Here is a 16,347-nt window from a genome sequence, read left to right on the forward strand (position 1 = left end):
GTCGAATGGCAGAGCCAGCACAAGACAGGAGGTGAAAGGAAGGGAATCAGACCCATTAGCCTCTGCTCACTTCTTGCCCACGTTTCCTCACCTTATTTCTTTTAGACCTACAGTAAGTCAGTCTCTTACAGATTATGCACGTGCCTCTGCAGATTCTTCACTGCCGTTTTCTTTTTCCTTCGCTTACAATTAGCAATATGCAGGGAGTTAAAATTATTTTTAGACTATATTACTTGACCAGAAAAGCACTCAGGGGCAACAGCAACTCATTTAGAAGGCCATGAAATGAAATTTTAAGAATATTAATTATGCAATTCTTCTGTTTCTCTGGTTAAAAAAATATCCACCTCTGTTACGTCTCAGAGAAAAAGGATGACAGGCATCCTGCAAGAGGAAATTTTCTGGCAGTCTTGCCAAACACTGAAATTGTGTTAAGACAGGAGCACAATTTGGACATAATCAAATTGTGCAGAGATCACCGAGGGTGTAATTTGGTCTGCAGAATTTTTGTAAGTGGTGATGATGGAAAAGGTGAAAAGAGCCTGTGTCAGCCGATGAACAAGTGAGACCATGGCAGGCTCAAAAATGAATTCTGTTCTTAAAAAAAAAACAACAAAAAAAAGCCAAAGAAAGGAAAAGAGATTTGAAATTTTCAATGGAGCCCAACCCCAACATCCCGTTATTTATTTGTTAATCTTTAAATTCACTTGACAGCAAGTACCAAAGTGAAAATGATGCTGAATGCCATGACAAATCTGCTCAAATGCTTATTTTCCAAGCCTTTAGGTGAAAACATCTACAATCACAGTTTAAAACTAGAAAAAAAGGCTGTTTACTCTGAATGTAAAGAGGAAATATTGCAAAGCTGAAAGAGGCATTTCTGTTTCTGTAAATGCATATTAAAAATCCACTTACAGACAAGGGTCCTTGGCACACTTACCATCTTCTCCTAAAGCTTAGGAGACAGACAGACATTACCCACTGTCAACAAATTCAATTTCACATCATTGATGGAGCGAAAAGCTCCCCAGACAAATGTTAGCATAAAACCTCCTTCCAGTACTTAATTGCAACCTTCAAAAACAAGAGAGATGAAGTTACCAGTATATTTGAACCATCATAGAGAATGAAGAGGCCACTTTGTTGCTCAAAATTAAAGGCTGGTTGGTAGTCCAGCCTATGTGTCTGCATCAGGGAGGAAGGAAGGGCATGTGGTTCTGGGTTCATAGGGGCGCAGCTGAGACAACAGCACTTCCCTGAGGACTGCTGTGTTTTCATCTGCACAAGTGGAAAGGGAAGAAAAGAGACATGGCCTCAGCCCAGCAAAGTGGTTGGCCTGCTGGCTGCTGCACATATTTGGCTTCTGGCAAATAATGCATGGCACTGAGCTGAAGGAGCAGGCTTAGCTGTGCTTAAGCATTTCTACCACATCTGTTGCAATTTTTACACGATGCCTGGGGTACCACCTACATGGCCAGGGAAAGAGGTTTCCCAAGTAGGATGGAGACAGATAAATCCAGCCCCACTTCACCCTACCACTGGGAACCTCTATATTGGCATGGCCCACTGGGGAATACAGACAGAAACCACTGTGCAGCAGGAAACAGGAAACACTTTAAAATCTGTGCAGCAATGACAAAACCAGCTAATTCCAGACAGCACTGCTGCCTGCCCCAGCCAGCCTGGCCAGCCAGTGCAGCAGCCAAGGGGTGGGCAGACTCAGGCATCAAAGCAGGCGGCTGCTGCTGCTGCTGCTGCTGCGTCCCACACCACAGTCCCACAGTGAGCTGCCTTAGAGGCTCCTGCCTCTATGTGCAGAGACATGTCAGTTTTGGAAAAAGCAACAGAAGTCCAGCAAACTCCAACAAAAGCCACTTTAGCTTCTGTGAGTGAACAGCTGAGGGCAGGAGCAGACCAGCACAAGGGAGGAAGGGGCGCCACAGCTGTCTGTGGACCACAGCTACCTCCATGAAAGCACTGACATTGTTCCTTCTGTTTAAAGAGCACACATAATATGAATAAATTATTTTAACCACCCTAAATGCAAGGTGAAATCTCACAGAATAGCAAAATTACATGGTTTTACTCATTTCTATTTACTAAATGAGCATGACTTCCAACTTCTGTCTTGAACCAAAGCATTCCCTCGTGTGCATTTGATTTCCCCAACTAGCTCATGTTTTGCCACAAGCTTAACCTAGCTGGCACGTTTGCAAATTGCCATGACACCTGTCTAGGACAAAGTATATCTTGTGAAAATGCATGATCTGCTTGAATGATTCTAAAGTCTCATTTGTCATGTCTGCAGATTAACTAACTGCCTTCAACAAACAAGGAAACTTTGGCACTTCTTTCACTTACAAAACACTAGCCCTGTCACTAATTTCTTTATCACAAGTTTTGAAAAATGGAATTTAAAGTTTCACATCCTAAAAATGTGCTTTATGATATCTTCCGAGGAAACTGGATTTATTCTCATAAACAGAACACAAGCAATAATTACATCTTTCATTGCCCATTTTACAGCCTTATCTCGCATTCTAAGCTACAGGAGAAGAAAACAATTTCCTACAGGAATTAGTTTTCCTTTTAGATGAGGATCCTTGAAAACTGGTATCACTATTCCAAACACCAATCCCTATTCTTAAAATCCTAATGCAAATGACAGCCAGCAGTAATCAAAATCATTAAAGAGATCCCTCTTGGTTTTCCAGCACATGACCTTGTTTCCATAATCAGAGTTCCAGTACCCCATTTAGGGCTGCAGAGAGTTTCTTGACAACCTGCAAAAGCACCTCCCTCAGATTTTATATTCCTGCTGCTGGAGAAGAACTCATAGCAAACAAAGGCATACTGTAGAGTGTCATTCTGTACTCTGCAAATAACTAGAGTCAACACAGAATTACAGAATAGTTTGGGTTGGAAGGGATCTTAAAGATCATCTAGCTCCAACCCCCCCTGCAATGGGCAGGGACACCGTCCACCCAACCATAAACATTCATGCAATATATCCTTCGATACAATGGCCGTAACACACCCTCTCGCCTTTCTCTGAAATCGTTCTAGCTGGGAGGAGGGAATAAGAGTAAAGAAAGCAGAAAAACAGTTAAAATGAAAAATAACTTGCAACACAAACATGTAAGCAAAATTTATCAGGTGAAAAGGAGATATAAAAAGGTTAGAAGTAAGGAGACCTGCAAACATACCACCACCCCCAAACAACCTACTACTTTAATCGGGGATACTTAAGAAACAGGGTTTCAGCCACACACTGAAAATGGCAGGATTGTTTTCATGATAACAAATATCTTGAATAGCGAGGTAGTGACAGCCAAGGTATTATTATACATAAAATCTCCACAAGTCATTTGAATTTTTATTTATTTAAATTTTATTTTGCTTTTATTATTTGGAGAAGCATTAAAGTTAATTGTCTCTGTGCCACCACCAGCACATCTTGGAGCCCGCAGAAGCTTTAATACAGAAAAGACTCCTGTTAATGGGTTCATCTCTCACATTTAAAATTAACTTGCTTTTCTCACTATCAATCAAAGAGGCATCATTATTCCAGCTACAAAATCATTAACAATACTACTGTACTCACCATCTGAAATACCACTGACAATCATTTTCATACACATTTAGTTTTAGCTTGGCAAACGCTGGCAAAGCAACTTTTGTAGCATGTTTATGCAACTTCAGCCACTTCAAATCCATAAAAACTTCTTAAAAGACATCAGTTGCAAGAGGCTAGTATTTTACCTTCCTCTATAGCCAAAAATAAGTACTTTCAACTGAAACAAATTACATACTGCAAGTCTATAAATAAATAAATTTCAGGGATGACAGTTGTAAAACCAGAACAAAGAAACTCTCTGCACTACAGATGGTGGCACTAAGATCAAATCCTGCTACCTAGCTGTTTGTGGTCCCCTGAACTCTCAGAAGTATGTGAAACCAAACCACATTTCCAAAATGAACAGGAAGCTCAGAGACTTTGAACCCTGTTCAGACCCCTCCTTCCACTCCTGGAAACAGTTAAAATTTGCCAGGTACTAGAAGGTGACTTTCAACAGCTGAAGAAGCAATACCCTTTAACGTTCACTAGGGACAGCAGCACAAACCCTACACTTTGCAAGGCAAAGCACCCTAACCAGAATCCAAATCAGAGGAGCCCAGCTTTACACAGGCACTCAACACATTTAACTTCAAGTTATTTCAGCTACATTCCCCCCCAAATGCCTTCCTCAACAGTTATGAGTGCTGAATATTAATAAAGATACCACTCACATAAAACTATATTTAACTGCATGCTCCTTTTAGGAGTAATGTGCAAGAAATACTGCTTCTGCCCTGCATGTTGTAACAAAGGACAAACTTCTTATTCAAAAAGTATGAAATCACCTATCTTAGGCTCACCCTTAAAATACTACATTTCCCTAAATTCAGAATAGCACAGTAATTTCTCAGAACAACCTGCTTTTTCCTCTGTACACAGAGACCTGTGGATTTGCAAATATATGGCTACAGTGGGGTTTTTTTTTAAGATTTAATGAACAAATTGCATGTTCAAATTGATTTTCTTAATGTCGCTGTACAATATCAATTCTCCTCCCTTTTGCAAATCTTTTATTCTCTGCATAATGAAACATTCTTCCAAGTATCAGTGGATTAAAAAAAAAAAACAGCTTTTTGGACCATGATGTTGAAATAGAGCAGCAGACAGGACATTTGAAAAATCATTCAAGCAAACAGAAAGAGTAACACAGCGTATCATTCACACTGGAAAACAAAACCAACAAAAAAAAAAAACACCACCAAACCCCCAAAGAACTGCTCACCTGCTTCTGCAAAGGAGAAAAAGCACTGAACACCACAGTTCTCAATGGGAGAGGCAAGCTCTGAAGATTCAACCTGTGTCACTACCACAGGAAGCTGGTGGCATAGTCTCTGTCTGGTACCTTCATCAACACAGCATTCCCAGCCAACTCACTTTTTATCTAAGCTTTGGAGAAACTAGACACCATACAAACCTCAGTCATCCTGTAACCTGGCACACCATCAAAGCCTCCTAACAGACAATTACTGTGCTTCACGCCTTTAGACTTTTTTTTCTTTGACTAAACAAACCCCCCACAATGGAATAAGAAACTTTTCCAAGAGCAATTGTGTTTGACAGAAGATCAATGATGCAGAGGTGTTGGAAGGAAAAAAGCCAGCACTGTTTTGTGAACATCTCCAAGCTTATTAATGGCTTGCTCTTAAAGATAGATAGATGCCCCTTCCCATCAGATCAGTATTTGATATTATTACTGAACTCAGAAGTCTAAGGTCTTCTTTAATCACATTAAGGAGTTCGCAATTGCTTACGCAATGCAGTAACTTCATCATGCTGCCTGTAGTCATCCAGCCATTCCCCTAAGTTTTTGTCTTGTCAGCAATAACACTCAGTGAAAATGCAGTGAAATTTGACTCACCATGTCAAGCTACATATAAATATGAATAACTTACCAAGTAAGCACCCAGCTGCTGCTTTAATGCATTAGCACATGTATAGTTATGCATATGCCTAAAAGGAACTGCCATAAACCTCCATCAAGAAACAAATAAGCTCTTGTGAGTCAAGAGAAAACCATAAGCCTGCCCAGAAATCTGAATCCTGCCAGTCATCACTTTCAAGGCTCAAGCCAGCATGACAAAGCCTCTTCAGGAAAGGGTCCTGTGTCAGGGAGTGAATCTTAAAAGAGACACACTTTATATTCACCTCTCAGAACACCATGGCTTTTTAAAGCAAGCTGTAAGGGAAAGCAACAGATAGTAATTGGCCAAAGGTTTAAATAAATAAAATTAAACTCTTTGCAACCCCCTGCCATCAGGCTTGTCTATATCTCCTTTTAAAACCTCTAAACAACTGCTCTGTGAACTGCTGAACTAGGGGAATCCAATGTTCCAGCATTTGTGTCCTCTCAATCCTTTAAGTCTTTTTATGTAAGCCCTGTGCTACTTCACTTCTGGACAACAGACAGTATGGAATGATACCACTCCAGAGATACAGATCGTGGTTAGACAGTTACTTGCATCCAAATGACATCAAGTAGATAAATTCCATCCAACTGCCCTTCCCCAAGACAACTGAATCCAATCACATTTAAATGGATACCTTCTCTGTCAAATTACTCAGCACATCAGGGAGCAGTCTGAGCAGAAGTGCCTCCTTTTCTACTGAGTGACATCCTGTCCCTTGCCCTTCTGCCTGACAACTACCCTCCACCCCAATCCCGATTCCAACTGGTTCACCAGAAACTGAAACATATGGATTGTTGAACCTGGGCATTTTACACACTTTAGAAACAAGTTCTTCTGTGCAGATCAAAAGGGCACAGTGCATGCCTGATGGTGAACTGGTCTCCTTCCTCCCTACAACAGAACCAATACATTGAAAGAACAGAGTCCCTCCAGCAGTTATCACAGAAGCAGCTCACCGTTCACTGCCTTGAGGCTCCCACTAATGCTGTCACCATGTTGCCGCTTCTGTGCGTTCTTGAACTCCTTCAGAGATAAATAAAGGACCTTCCGCACCACCCTCTCTTCTGACCAGGGAATCCCATCGCTGTCATCCTAGAGAAGACGGAAATGGAAGAGATATTAGTTGCGTGCATTTGAAACTAAACCAAAACAAACAAAACCCTAAAGCATAGGGCTACACAGATTATTTTTAATTAAAAAAAAAAAAAAGCTGTAACAGAGAACAGAAATATAACTATTACCATCAAGACAGAGCATTAGTCCCTCTAATAGTTTACCTTGCAAACAGCAGTAGCCCTGTACCAGGTGTTAAGGCAGAAGGCGAAACTTATTTGTTAAAATCCTCATAAGGAATTGCTTACAGAGAAGTTTATCCCAGCCAGGAAGGGCTCTCTCCAATAATTTGGGGGAGGACCCAACTAAATTGAATGTCGTATAAATTTAAGAGGTTAAGTTTTGAGAGCCAATTTCTCTTGTTGCCATTTCGGCCTTGATTTCTGCCTCTTGGCTTAGGAATTTATTTTTTCTTCCCCCTTCTGGTTTAGTGATCTGCATTTATTGAAGATGTTACAATGAAATTGTACACTGATAGCACTGAAGTTATTCTGAATTTAACTAAGGGTAAAGCCAAGTGGAATTTGGCCCATAGGGTATATGTTTTCTACTTTATTATTAGGAGACAAATGCTACATTGTCAAAAGGAATAGTAGTACGTGTCATACTTAGTACTTGCTTTAGTTAAAAGATTAATTCCCTGGAAAAGTATTTCCCCAAAGCCTTTAGTATTCAAATAAATTAAGTCAGCAAATTGATATAAAGACATAAGTGAGATCAGGTAAGTCATATTTTCATACTCCCTATACTTGTCTTGGGGTCTTAAAAAAAAAAATAATCATAATTTGAGCATTTTTGCCCTTGAATTCCTCAAGGGCTACATCATGCCAAGCAAAAAGATTAACATTTCTAGGCAGGCCTTATTTAGGTAATGTACCACAGCATACTGCCATGCAGCACTGGAAACCCCAAAAGCCCCATCAGCGATTCTCACCAGGAGGCAGAAGAGTTTATACCATCCCATGTGTCAAAGAAGTGACCAACACAATCAACTTGGGGGGGGGAAGACCACAGTTTAGGGTGATCGTTTTCTTTGCTCCTCTAGTGACTTAACTGGCATTCAGATGCTGAACTGTGATCAAAAACATCATATTCCCTCCACTCCTCCAACCCCATCCCCTCCCACAAAAAAAAAAAATTCAATCTCATATGGCAAATTACTTGGGAAGAATAATAATAATAATAAAAAAAAAAAAAAAAGGAGGCAACACAATGAGCGCAGTGAAAGCAGCCAGTGTGTTGGCAGCAGGATGTACATTTCACATGAGGGACAAACTACTATCCTTTGAAGAAGGCTGAGCTATGCCCAGGGAGCTTTAGAGTAGAGGCAGCTCTGGGCCAAGAAAGAAAGTTTTGTAACTCAACACCCACAGCAACCAGAAAGGAAAAAAAAAAAAAAAAACCAAACCATCTCCAGGCAAGCAGTTTAAAAGGACTCGTACATCCAGCTATTTTGTCAACAGAGGTTTACGCAAGCAACTCCGGCTTGCCGTTTTGCTGCCAACTTAACTTCAGCTCTAACCAGAAGTGACACTAAACACAAGAGGGCTGCAGCCTGCATAATTTTAACAAAGCTTGCCCAAAGATGCCCCATTTACATTCCCACCACCAAGGGCCTGGCGGGACATCACACATTTCTGCTTTCACAGAAACTACTTATTAAATCCCCAAGGGAACCATTCTCAGATAGGAAACAGCCATAAGCACCTCCAGCAGCCATCACATTATGGACACAGGCCTGCAGACACAGCTTGCTCCCTTCGCCAGCATTTGTACAGATTTCCCTAATATAAGGGGCAGCAAATGTGAGGAAGAAGATGAACAGCCCCCTGACCAGGCACACCACCCCAGGCTCTGAGCCTAGACAAGTTACACAGAAACCCTAACAAGAAGTAACAACAACATTATCCCATATTCTTATAAATTCCTCAAGCCAGGCACACACAAGACATGTGTCAGGATCGACCCCAGTTAATGTAAGGTGTACTCAGAGACATGCCACTTTCCTTAGGCCCTGTCAGCCTCAGGCTGCTCTCCTGTGAAACACCGGGCCTGTCCCGAAGCCATAGACAAATCGTTCCTCCACCAGACCCATTGGTTCCTGACCCCACTGGCTCTTTTATCGCCACTAAAAATACAGCAAAAACATAGAGAACACAAATAAACTAATCCCACTTAAACCCACGTTGTCAGGACAGCTCACAGCAAGCAGCACATGGCAGCGTTCACTATGTCAGTACTGAGGGGGTGAAGCCTGCTGACAGAACTGATCTTTACACTGGCATGCGCTGACCAAGCAGCCGACTGCAGCAGGTAAGGGAGCACTGTCAGGTACAACTGATGCCATGCCCTGGGACACACCAGTTATGGTCTCTCTTGCAGGAGAGAAGGAGAGTACCATGACATGGGCCTATGGTCTAGGCCACCCTCTCAAAGTATTTCTGTGAACAGCCTGAAGTCATCTCCCTCTCCCCAGACAACATGCTGTAAATGCAAACATACGGAGTGCAACCCAGCCCCCAGTTTTCTGAGGGACACAAGCACCCAAATGTGTTCCTGCTGTCAGCTCAAGGCTCCAGCCCTGCTGCAGGAGACGCTCCCTCCCACTTTCCCCAGTGCGGCCATAATGCTACCAGCAAAGAGATGCGTCCCAGGAGGCAGGAACAAAGACCTTCCTCAGCACCCCCTGCAGCAACACAGCATCATTTCACACCACACTCACTTCACAGAGCTGTAAAACTCAAGATGAACCATACTGGCTTCATCCCTCCCTGTAACAGCAGCACTGTCAACAGAAACACACGTGGGGGAGTCTCTCCACGCCAAAGATCTCACCAGCCCGGTTGTGCTGAGGCTGCATCCACTGCTCCGCCTACACTGCTCTGTTCTCAGCTTTCCCTGCACCCATCACTCTGCTTGGAAAAAGGTCCTCAAGTTCCCCAACACTGTGTTATCCAAGGTCAGCAAAATCAGGGGCTAAGCTGCTACCAAAACTTGCTCCATGCAGGAGGAATAAAAAGGTTTCACAATCACTGACGGCATCTTCCCCTGAGCCTGTGGCATAAAAGCAGCCGCAAGCCGGAGAGCAGCTGACTTGGAGCCCAGCTGAGCTGCTGCTCTGCTGGTGATGCAGCTCCAGCTCCCGACACATTTAACCATAATTACATGGGTCAGATCATCTCTGCCTCGGCACTCCAGTGGAGGGAGAGCCACCATGTGCCCCGCTCTGCACTTGCACCACCAACAACTGCAAGAGTTACCTCACTTCAGCAAAACAACATACACACACCTGGAACTCCTCAGAAATGTCCTCAAGTGAAACCTTGAGGAATTTAATCTAAGTAACCTCTCAAAAAGAAACAAAAAAAAAAACAACCAAGCCCCTCAAAGGGTCTGACTTGATCGCTGCCTTTAAATATGTCCACAGGGAGTAGGAATTTGGTAATAGATGGCTCCGGAGCTGGCAGAGAGGGGTGTAATATCATCCAACAGCTGGAACTCGAATTCAAAAAAATGTAAGAAAGAATTAAAGAACAATTTCTGCAACTGTGCAAGTAATTAGCCATTGAAGAGACTTACGGGGAACTAACGGATTGTCCATTATTGACTTAGACTCAAAAGAGGACTGAGTAACGTCTTAAACTGCAGGTTCAGCACCACAAGCCCACAGCTCTCCCTGTGCAGGTCAGCCGAGATGGCGTCTGCCTCTCAATCTGATAGTAAGATTAGCTCACGAACTCACTGAAAAAAATAACAGACGTGAGCAACCAGGGAAGCCCTGGGGCAGAATTAAGAAACAGAAGTGCATCATTTCCTGTAAACTGCTAAAACCCCAAAAAAATCATGCCACCTTCTTTGTTACAGTGTTTCAGGGAACCACACATTGTACATTTATAGCTGAACTTCAGCAACCAGGGCAGCCAAGCAACACGTCAACAAGTTCACTCCAAGGGGATGGGGAAGAGGAGCACAACCTCCATTCATCTACGCAGTATGCTCCTGCACAGGACGCTACCTTGCAGATAGCGGAGCAGCTCTCTTTCACGCTACCTGGCTGACAGCTTGCTTTCAGCTCTAAGTTGTAGAGGTGATGCTTGCAGAAAAGTACAACAGGATACTGCCACATACTGCTAACTTGGGAAGAAATATATACATACACATGCAGTGTATGTGTGTGGCTTTGCTATGTGCATATTAAAGGTATATAATGCACTTAACATACCATGACATATATATTAATGTGGGTGTATACAAACTAAAATATATACATATTAATGTATAATGCACGCATAAATATAAGCACACATACAGGTACGTAGACATAGTATACATCAATTTATAATGTATATTTGCAATGAGATAAAAATGTGCACCACCTATACCTTTCACCATTCATCTACAGCTTAGGCACTTGCTCAGTGCAGTTCAGCTGCCTAGCCTGTATATATGGCCTGCACACAGACTTCTCATTAAAAAATAACATAAACCCCAAAAAGCAAAGCCGACAGAAGGGAAAGGCAGGCTTCATGCCACCTCCCGTGTAGGTGAGACGTCAGTCTGAAGTAGCAGGCACTGCTGCGTGCTGCTTTGCTCCATGAGAAACAGCAGAAGCATGCACGTACAAATGACTCCAGCTTCTCTGTTTGTTCATTCATCGCCAGATACGGCATTCTTTAGCCTGGCTCAGCCTTGCCTTAAGCAAACAGGAGTCACAGTTCACAGTGACTGGAACAAGGGAGAACGCACACAGTGCTCCACGCTATTTGTTTTACTTTTATGTAAATACTTTAACAGCAGTGATGGTTTTATTTGAAAAGTCAGGACTTTGTAAGGTACAAAGATATTTATAAGCATGTGTGTTATGACTCAGTGTGGCTGGCGTGTTTCCAGCTCTTTCTTTGGGTCTTTCCCAAGCACGCATCTCCTGACCCCATTCTTCATGCCAGGTTGCAGAAAGCAAAACAACAAAACACAAACCCCCTCTTTTTATTTTTTCCAGCACTGCAGCCAACGCTCGCTTAAAATCACTGTGGCACCCAATGCCCTAAATGAATATGCTTTCATGGTTCAACAGCCCCCGGAGAGTCTTTCCCGCAGATGTAAGAAGGTCATTTTGAAGCAATGGGAAAAATAAACCACAAGCTTCTACCCTTTCCTCAAGGATATTTTTGAAGGAGAACTATTTCAAAGGGTGTTTTTTTCTGTGTTTAGTTAGCAACAAAACAAAAATCTGTCTTTTGCATGAAAAACAGACAACCCGTTTTCAGAGATCATACAAATTACTTTGCAGCTGAAGGACCAAGACGGAAATGTTTGTTTACTAGATGCAAGACCTGCAACAGATTTTTGCCTTTTGGCTGTATATTATCAATGAAAAACAGTTATACCTGCCTTTCCTCTAAAAGCCAGACCTAAGAAATTGTTAGAAAACCTAGACGCCTCCCAAGTCTGAAAGAGATCTTCTGTGCAGTCTTGGGTGAGTTAGCACTGCTAACTGCAATTAGTACACTTATTCATTTACAAAGCCCACTTCCTCAGTATACATATGGCACGGTGTGAACCTCAAGAGAAAGTGCAAAGCACTGTATTAACACACGCACTTCCCCTGTTGCATTGGCAGAGGTCTCCATTGTATCGCAAAGTCCCATCAACTTTCTCACCACCCCGAGCACATAGTACTCGCAGAGGAAAACCCATCAGTGCAAGTGGGCCATTCCACGACCAGATGGCAGAAGCTCTTCTCAGCAAAAGCTTGAATTTCCAGGGTAATGATTTGAAACCAGACTCTGAAGATATATAAATAAAGATTTTTTGGGTCCTTCTGGCAGCTGTCATGCTGCTTGAACTTCTTACAGCCAAGCACAGCATTCTGCAAACTGGATATACCCATATATACCCACAGTAATATCCTTGCAGTCTTTTGCTTACTATCAAGGTCCTTCCACTCCCTTCTCCTCTCAGAATAAAGTTCACACTTATTTAATATTTAACCTTTTAATCAAGCTTAAGTATCTAGAGAGGATATAGCAGTTTCTCATTTAAAACAAACTGCTTATATTCAGTGAGAAAAAATAAAACCTCATGAATGGCTTGAGTTGATGAAGATTGATACAGCTTGGAGACTTTATAGTACAGTGACTCATGCCTTCTGGAAAATGTAATCTGTTCTGTCTGTTTAGGAAAATAGGTCATGTTTTTAAAATGTGCTAACTAACACGAAGAAAGGGGAAATTTTCTTTATTAATGGTTCTGTTATAGCATTTAAGTGTATCTGGTAATTATAGCAACTTTTTCCCTCATGCTTCCAGAAAACTTCCCCAAAGAACTCACATTACATTACAGCTGCTGCCTAGCAGAACCAATGTTTAACACAGCAAAGAAACGATGGAGGAAAATACAAATCTCTCTTCTTCCTGCTTTAGCACTTCTCTTACAGCTTTCATCCCCTGCAATTTCCCATTGGTTTACACTTACTTGCAGTCTCCTGCTGCACAGGGGATTGCCTTTCCTCCCTTCAGATACAATTCTAAGAGCAGCATGGAAGAGAAACGTTCTGGTTTTTGGGTCACTGAAGGCCTTGGGCACTTTTAAGCCCAGTGAGTTTCAACCTGCTCTTGCAATAATACATTAGGGTAAGAGAGTTACTGTCAAAATTTCCACACACAAATCGCTACTGTCTTCATACAGGCTCCCAGAACTGAGGACTAAAGAATAGTTCTTATCTTGGGCCTAATAATGAACACATTAAATGAACACCTAATATAAAGTGGGTTCATGTGCTAATAGTTTCTTTTACATAAACTCAGAGGACTCAGCAGTGTTTCTGCATCTCTAGAAAAACACTACTCAATATGAAACTAGTGAAACCTTACAAGACATCAACTGTTTCCCGTGTTGGTCTTTACAAAATAAACAAATTCAGAGGAAAGAGAGATCTAAAGTTTCCAATTTATCAACTTACAGCAGGACTTCAACTTGAACCACCTCTCAGAGGTAGCAGTGAGGACACAGCTATGATTTTCTTAGGCCAGGCATCTAATAAACCATTTTGCAAGCAGAGCATGAGAGTTTCAGGCTCTGATGGGAGCTGGCAGCACAGAGAAGGAAGCCACAAGAAGAGCGGCAGAGTGCTGGAATAAAGAGGTGTGAAGGTGCAAGATAATTACTCAAACTAGCAGAGCAGTTTTCATAGCCGGCTTACATAAATTCACCTGCCACCACATGGGATGCACCTGCCCTGTCTGTGATGCCAGCACTAGCCCTTATGTGGCCATTTAACCAGCTTGCGAGGGGAAAAGAGCTGAAGTCTCCCCAGGACAAGAAAAACGATCATTTTCAGCCAGATCAGCTCCCTTATTACTGACCACATGGCCATATGGGAGGTACTGCTGGGGCCGAGAGAAAGGCAGGATTACCCCTTTCAGCAGCAGCCCATGCTTGGAGGGAAGTAAACCCATCATGACACCAAACCATGATGCAAGAAAGGGAGGGCAGCACACACAGCATTCAGGACGTTAAAACCACTCTGCTGTAATGCAACTATTGTAAACCCCAAAGATCTCACTGCATTTAGATGAACCATACTCCATTTCTCCACAATGAATTATTTACACTTCAGGAGAGTGAAAGGGAAATACCAGGAGTGGGGGGTGGGGATGGTGGTGTATATCTGTTAGAGGGACGGGGCTTTCAGTGTTTCAGGTAGGTCACAGCCTGACAAGGTACAGTTTCCTGTTTGACCATTACCTGTAGACTATTTATGCAAAAGCAAAAGCTCTGAGTTGACAGATTCCTTACTCGGTGCTCTCTTCAAAAAAAGGGAACATCTCCTAAAAGGCAACTTGAATTACCTTTGAAAGGTATGAATTGCTGCATACAGATACATGCCTCCCAGGCAGAAACCAAATCAATTTAAGCATCATTTCCCATGCAGGTAAACAGGCCTAAATCCTTCTTAAAAGAAAAACAAACAGACCTGATGGGGGACATTCAACACTGCACACCTTAACTTCTCTGAAACACCATGAAATAATGTATACTTATCTTTGATTACAGACTACTACAAAACTGCAGCTGAAATTGGATTAGAAACTTCTGCTGAAAAACAATTTATTGCATAACACAACTCTGACAGCCAGGGTTTCTGACCACCAACTGAGCCTTTATAAAAGGCTGCTGGGCAGCTGCCAAACCATCTCTTTGAGTCTTGGCATGTCGGACATCTGAGACAGTAGTCAAGGCAGCCACATGTCCTGTGCCATCCACAGCCCTGCACTTTTACAGTTAAACAGTACTGTCAAAGAGTCAAAGAACAGAGTAGTACGAGCCATTAAACACACAAAGGTAAAATATCTCCTGCAGCTGTGGATCTGACAACTCTGATCATGCTGCAGAAGACCCAAGAGCCACAACAGGAATTTTTCAAGATCTGGTATTAATCTGAACATAAAAGTAGCTTATTAAGAAGAGGGAAAAAGAGAAGTGAGAAATGGTAGTGAGCTCCAAAAAACCTCTGCACTCCTAGATGAAAATTGCTGCCATTTATAAATTTCACATTCCAAATATTCTTTACTCTGTCTCCAGTTCCAATTAAAACTCTCCACCAAGTACACTTCAGACACATAAAACCCAGTATAGACAAAGAGTATTCAGCAGCTCAAGATAATTAAATTCAAATATATTCTTTCTAATTAATTTCATTTCGATTCAGTTCATGTTCTTATAAGGTGTACAAGCTCCAGTATGCAACCATATGAATACAGTCCAATAAAAAGCATTTTCTGCAGTTTAAATGTCTGCTAGTAAGACCTACAGATGTAAAGTTTAATATGGGTAATCCAATCCTGCTGCACATTATAATTATCTTAAGACCTTTTTCCACCCTCAAACAGAAAGCCTGATCCTTTACTTAAAAAATACTAACCACCTTTGCATGCCAAAATAATGTCAAGGTAGTAGGGAACAGAGAAAGACACAACTGGTATGTTACAAATTTGCCTTCAATATTTCGACAGGAATTGAAAGTGATCTAATTTTTTGGCATCTCATAGTGTCTCAAAGGTCAGTGGTACCAATATTTTAGAGAAGCTGGAGTACTGTTGATGTGCTCAGCATCTATCCTCACAAGTACAACAGGAGGTCAGAACTTACATAATTTTTTTCGTGCCTGGATAATGAAGCCTTGCCAGTAAGAGGAAAATATCTGCTCATCTATCTCCTTTCTAGGAGTACAGTAGTGATTTGAAAAACAATGAAACACCCCACACCCCCAAAATACCCCCACCAAACAAAAAACACAACCCATCTGGTCCATCTTTAAACCCAGGAAGGCCAGTGACAGAGCCAAACATGCTAAACCTGTTGCTGGGAAATCTCAGGATACTGGGGCCTGAATCAATTTTACCGAACCAGATGGGAAACTAAATCAGCTGTATTGACATAATCTCCTGGGATGGACAAACTGGTAACTGCACTAAGAGCATGACATGTTGATTTTGCTTGATGTACTACATAAAAAATGCGATTTTTATCAGACAATTTTTGTCCTTGTTTACATCCCCAAGGGGCAGAATATCTTTTAAAGCTGAGGGGGCAGCTTCCATTGAAGCTGGAAGAAGTAAACTAAACCTATAACTCTTCACTCGTAAGTCAACTGAAGATGGCATACAAAGAGACTAAAGCTACTCTGAATGTATTTTCAGGTCAGTT

The 16,347-nt window shown here is 41.9% G+C and overlaps 1 protein-coding gene across 4 annotated transcripts in view; it reads right to left on the bottom strand.

Annotated features, from left to right (window-relative positions):
• JARID2 (jumonji and AT-rich interaction domain containing 2) overlaps positions 1 to 16,347 on the bottom strand; it is a 224,979-nt gene that overhangs the window by 123,793 nt on the left and 84,839 nt on the right. For 3 of the 4 annotated variants that reach the window (XM_062617973.1, XM_062617975.1, XM_062617974.1), the window contains exon 3: positions 6,483 to 6,618. In XM_062617973.1, the coding sequence (XP_062473957.1) occupies positions 6,483 to 6,618 (136 nt within the window). Of the gene's footprint in view, positions 1 to 6,482; positions 6,619 to 7,516; positions 7,620 to 16,347 lie in introns of those variants that run through there. The other variant, XM_062617972.1, reaches the window with a different exon arrangement.

The sequence above is a fragment of the Pezoporus occidentalis genome, unplaced genomic scaffold, assembly GCF_034315485.1.
Source record: "Pezoporus occidentalis ecotype Australia unplaced genomic scaffold, CSIRO_AGI_Poc_V1 ctg2, whole genome shotgun sequence".
In the NCBI taxonomy this organism is placed as follows: Eukaryota; Metazoa; Chordata; class Aves; order Psittaciformes; family Psittacidae; genus Pezoporus; species Pezoporus occidentalis.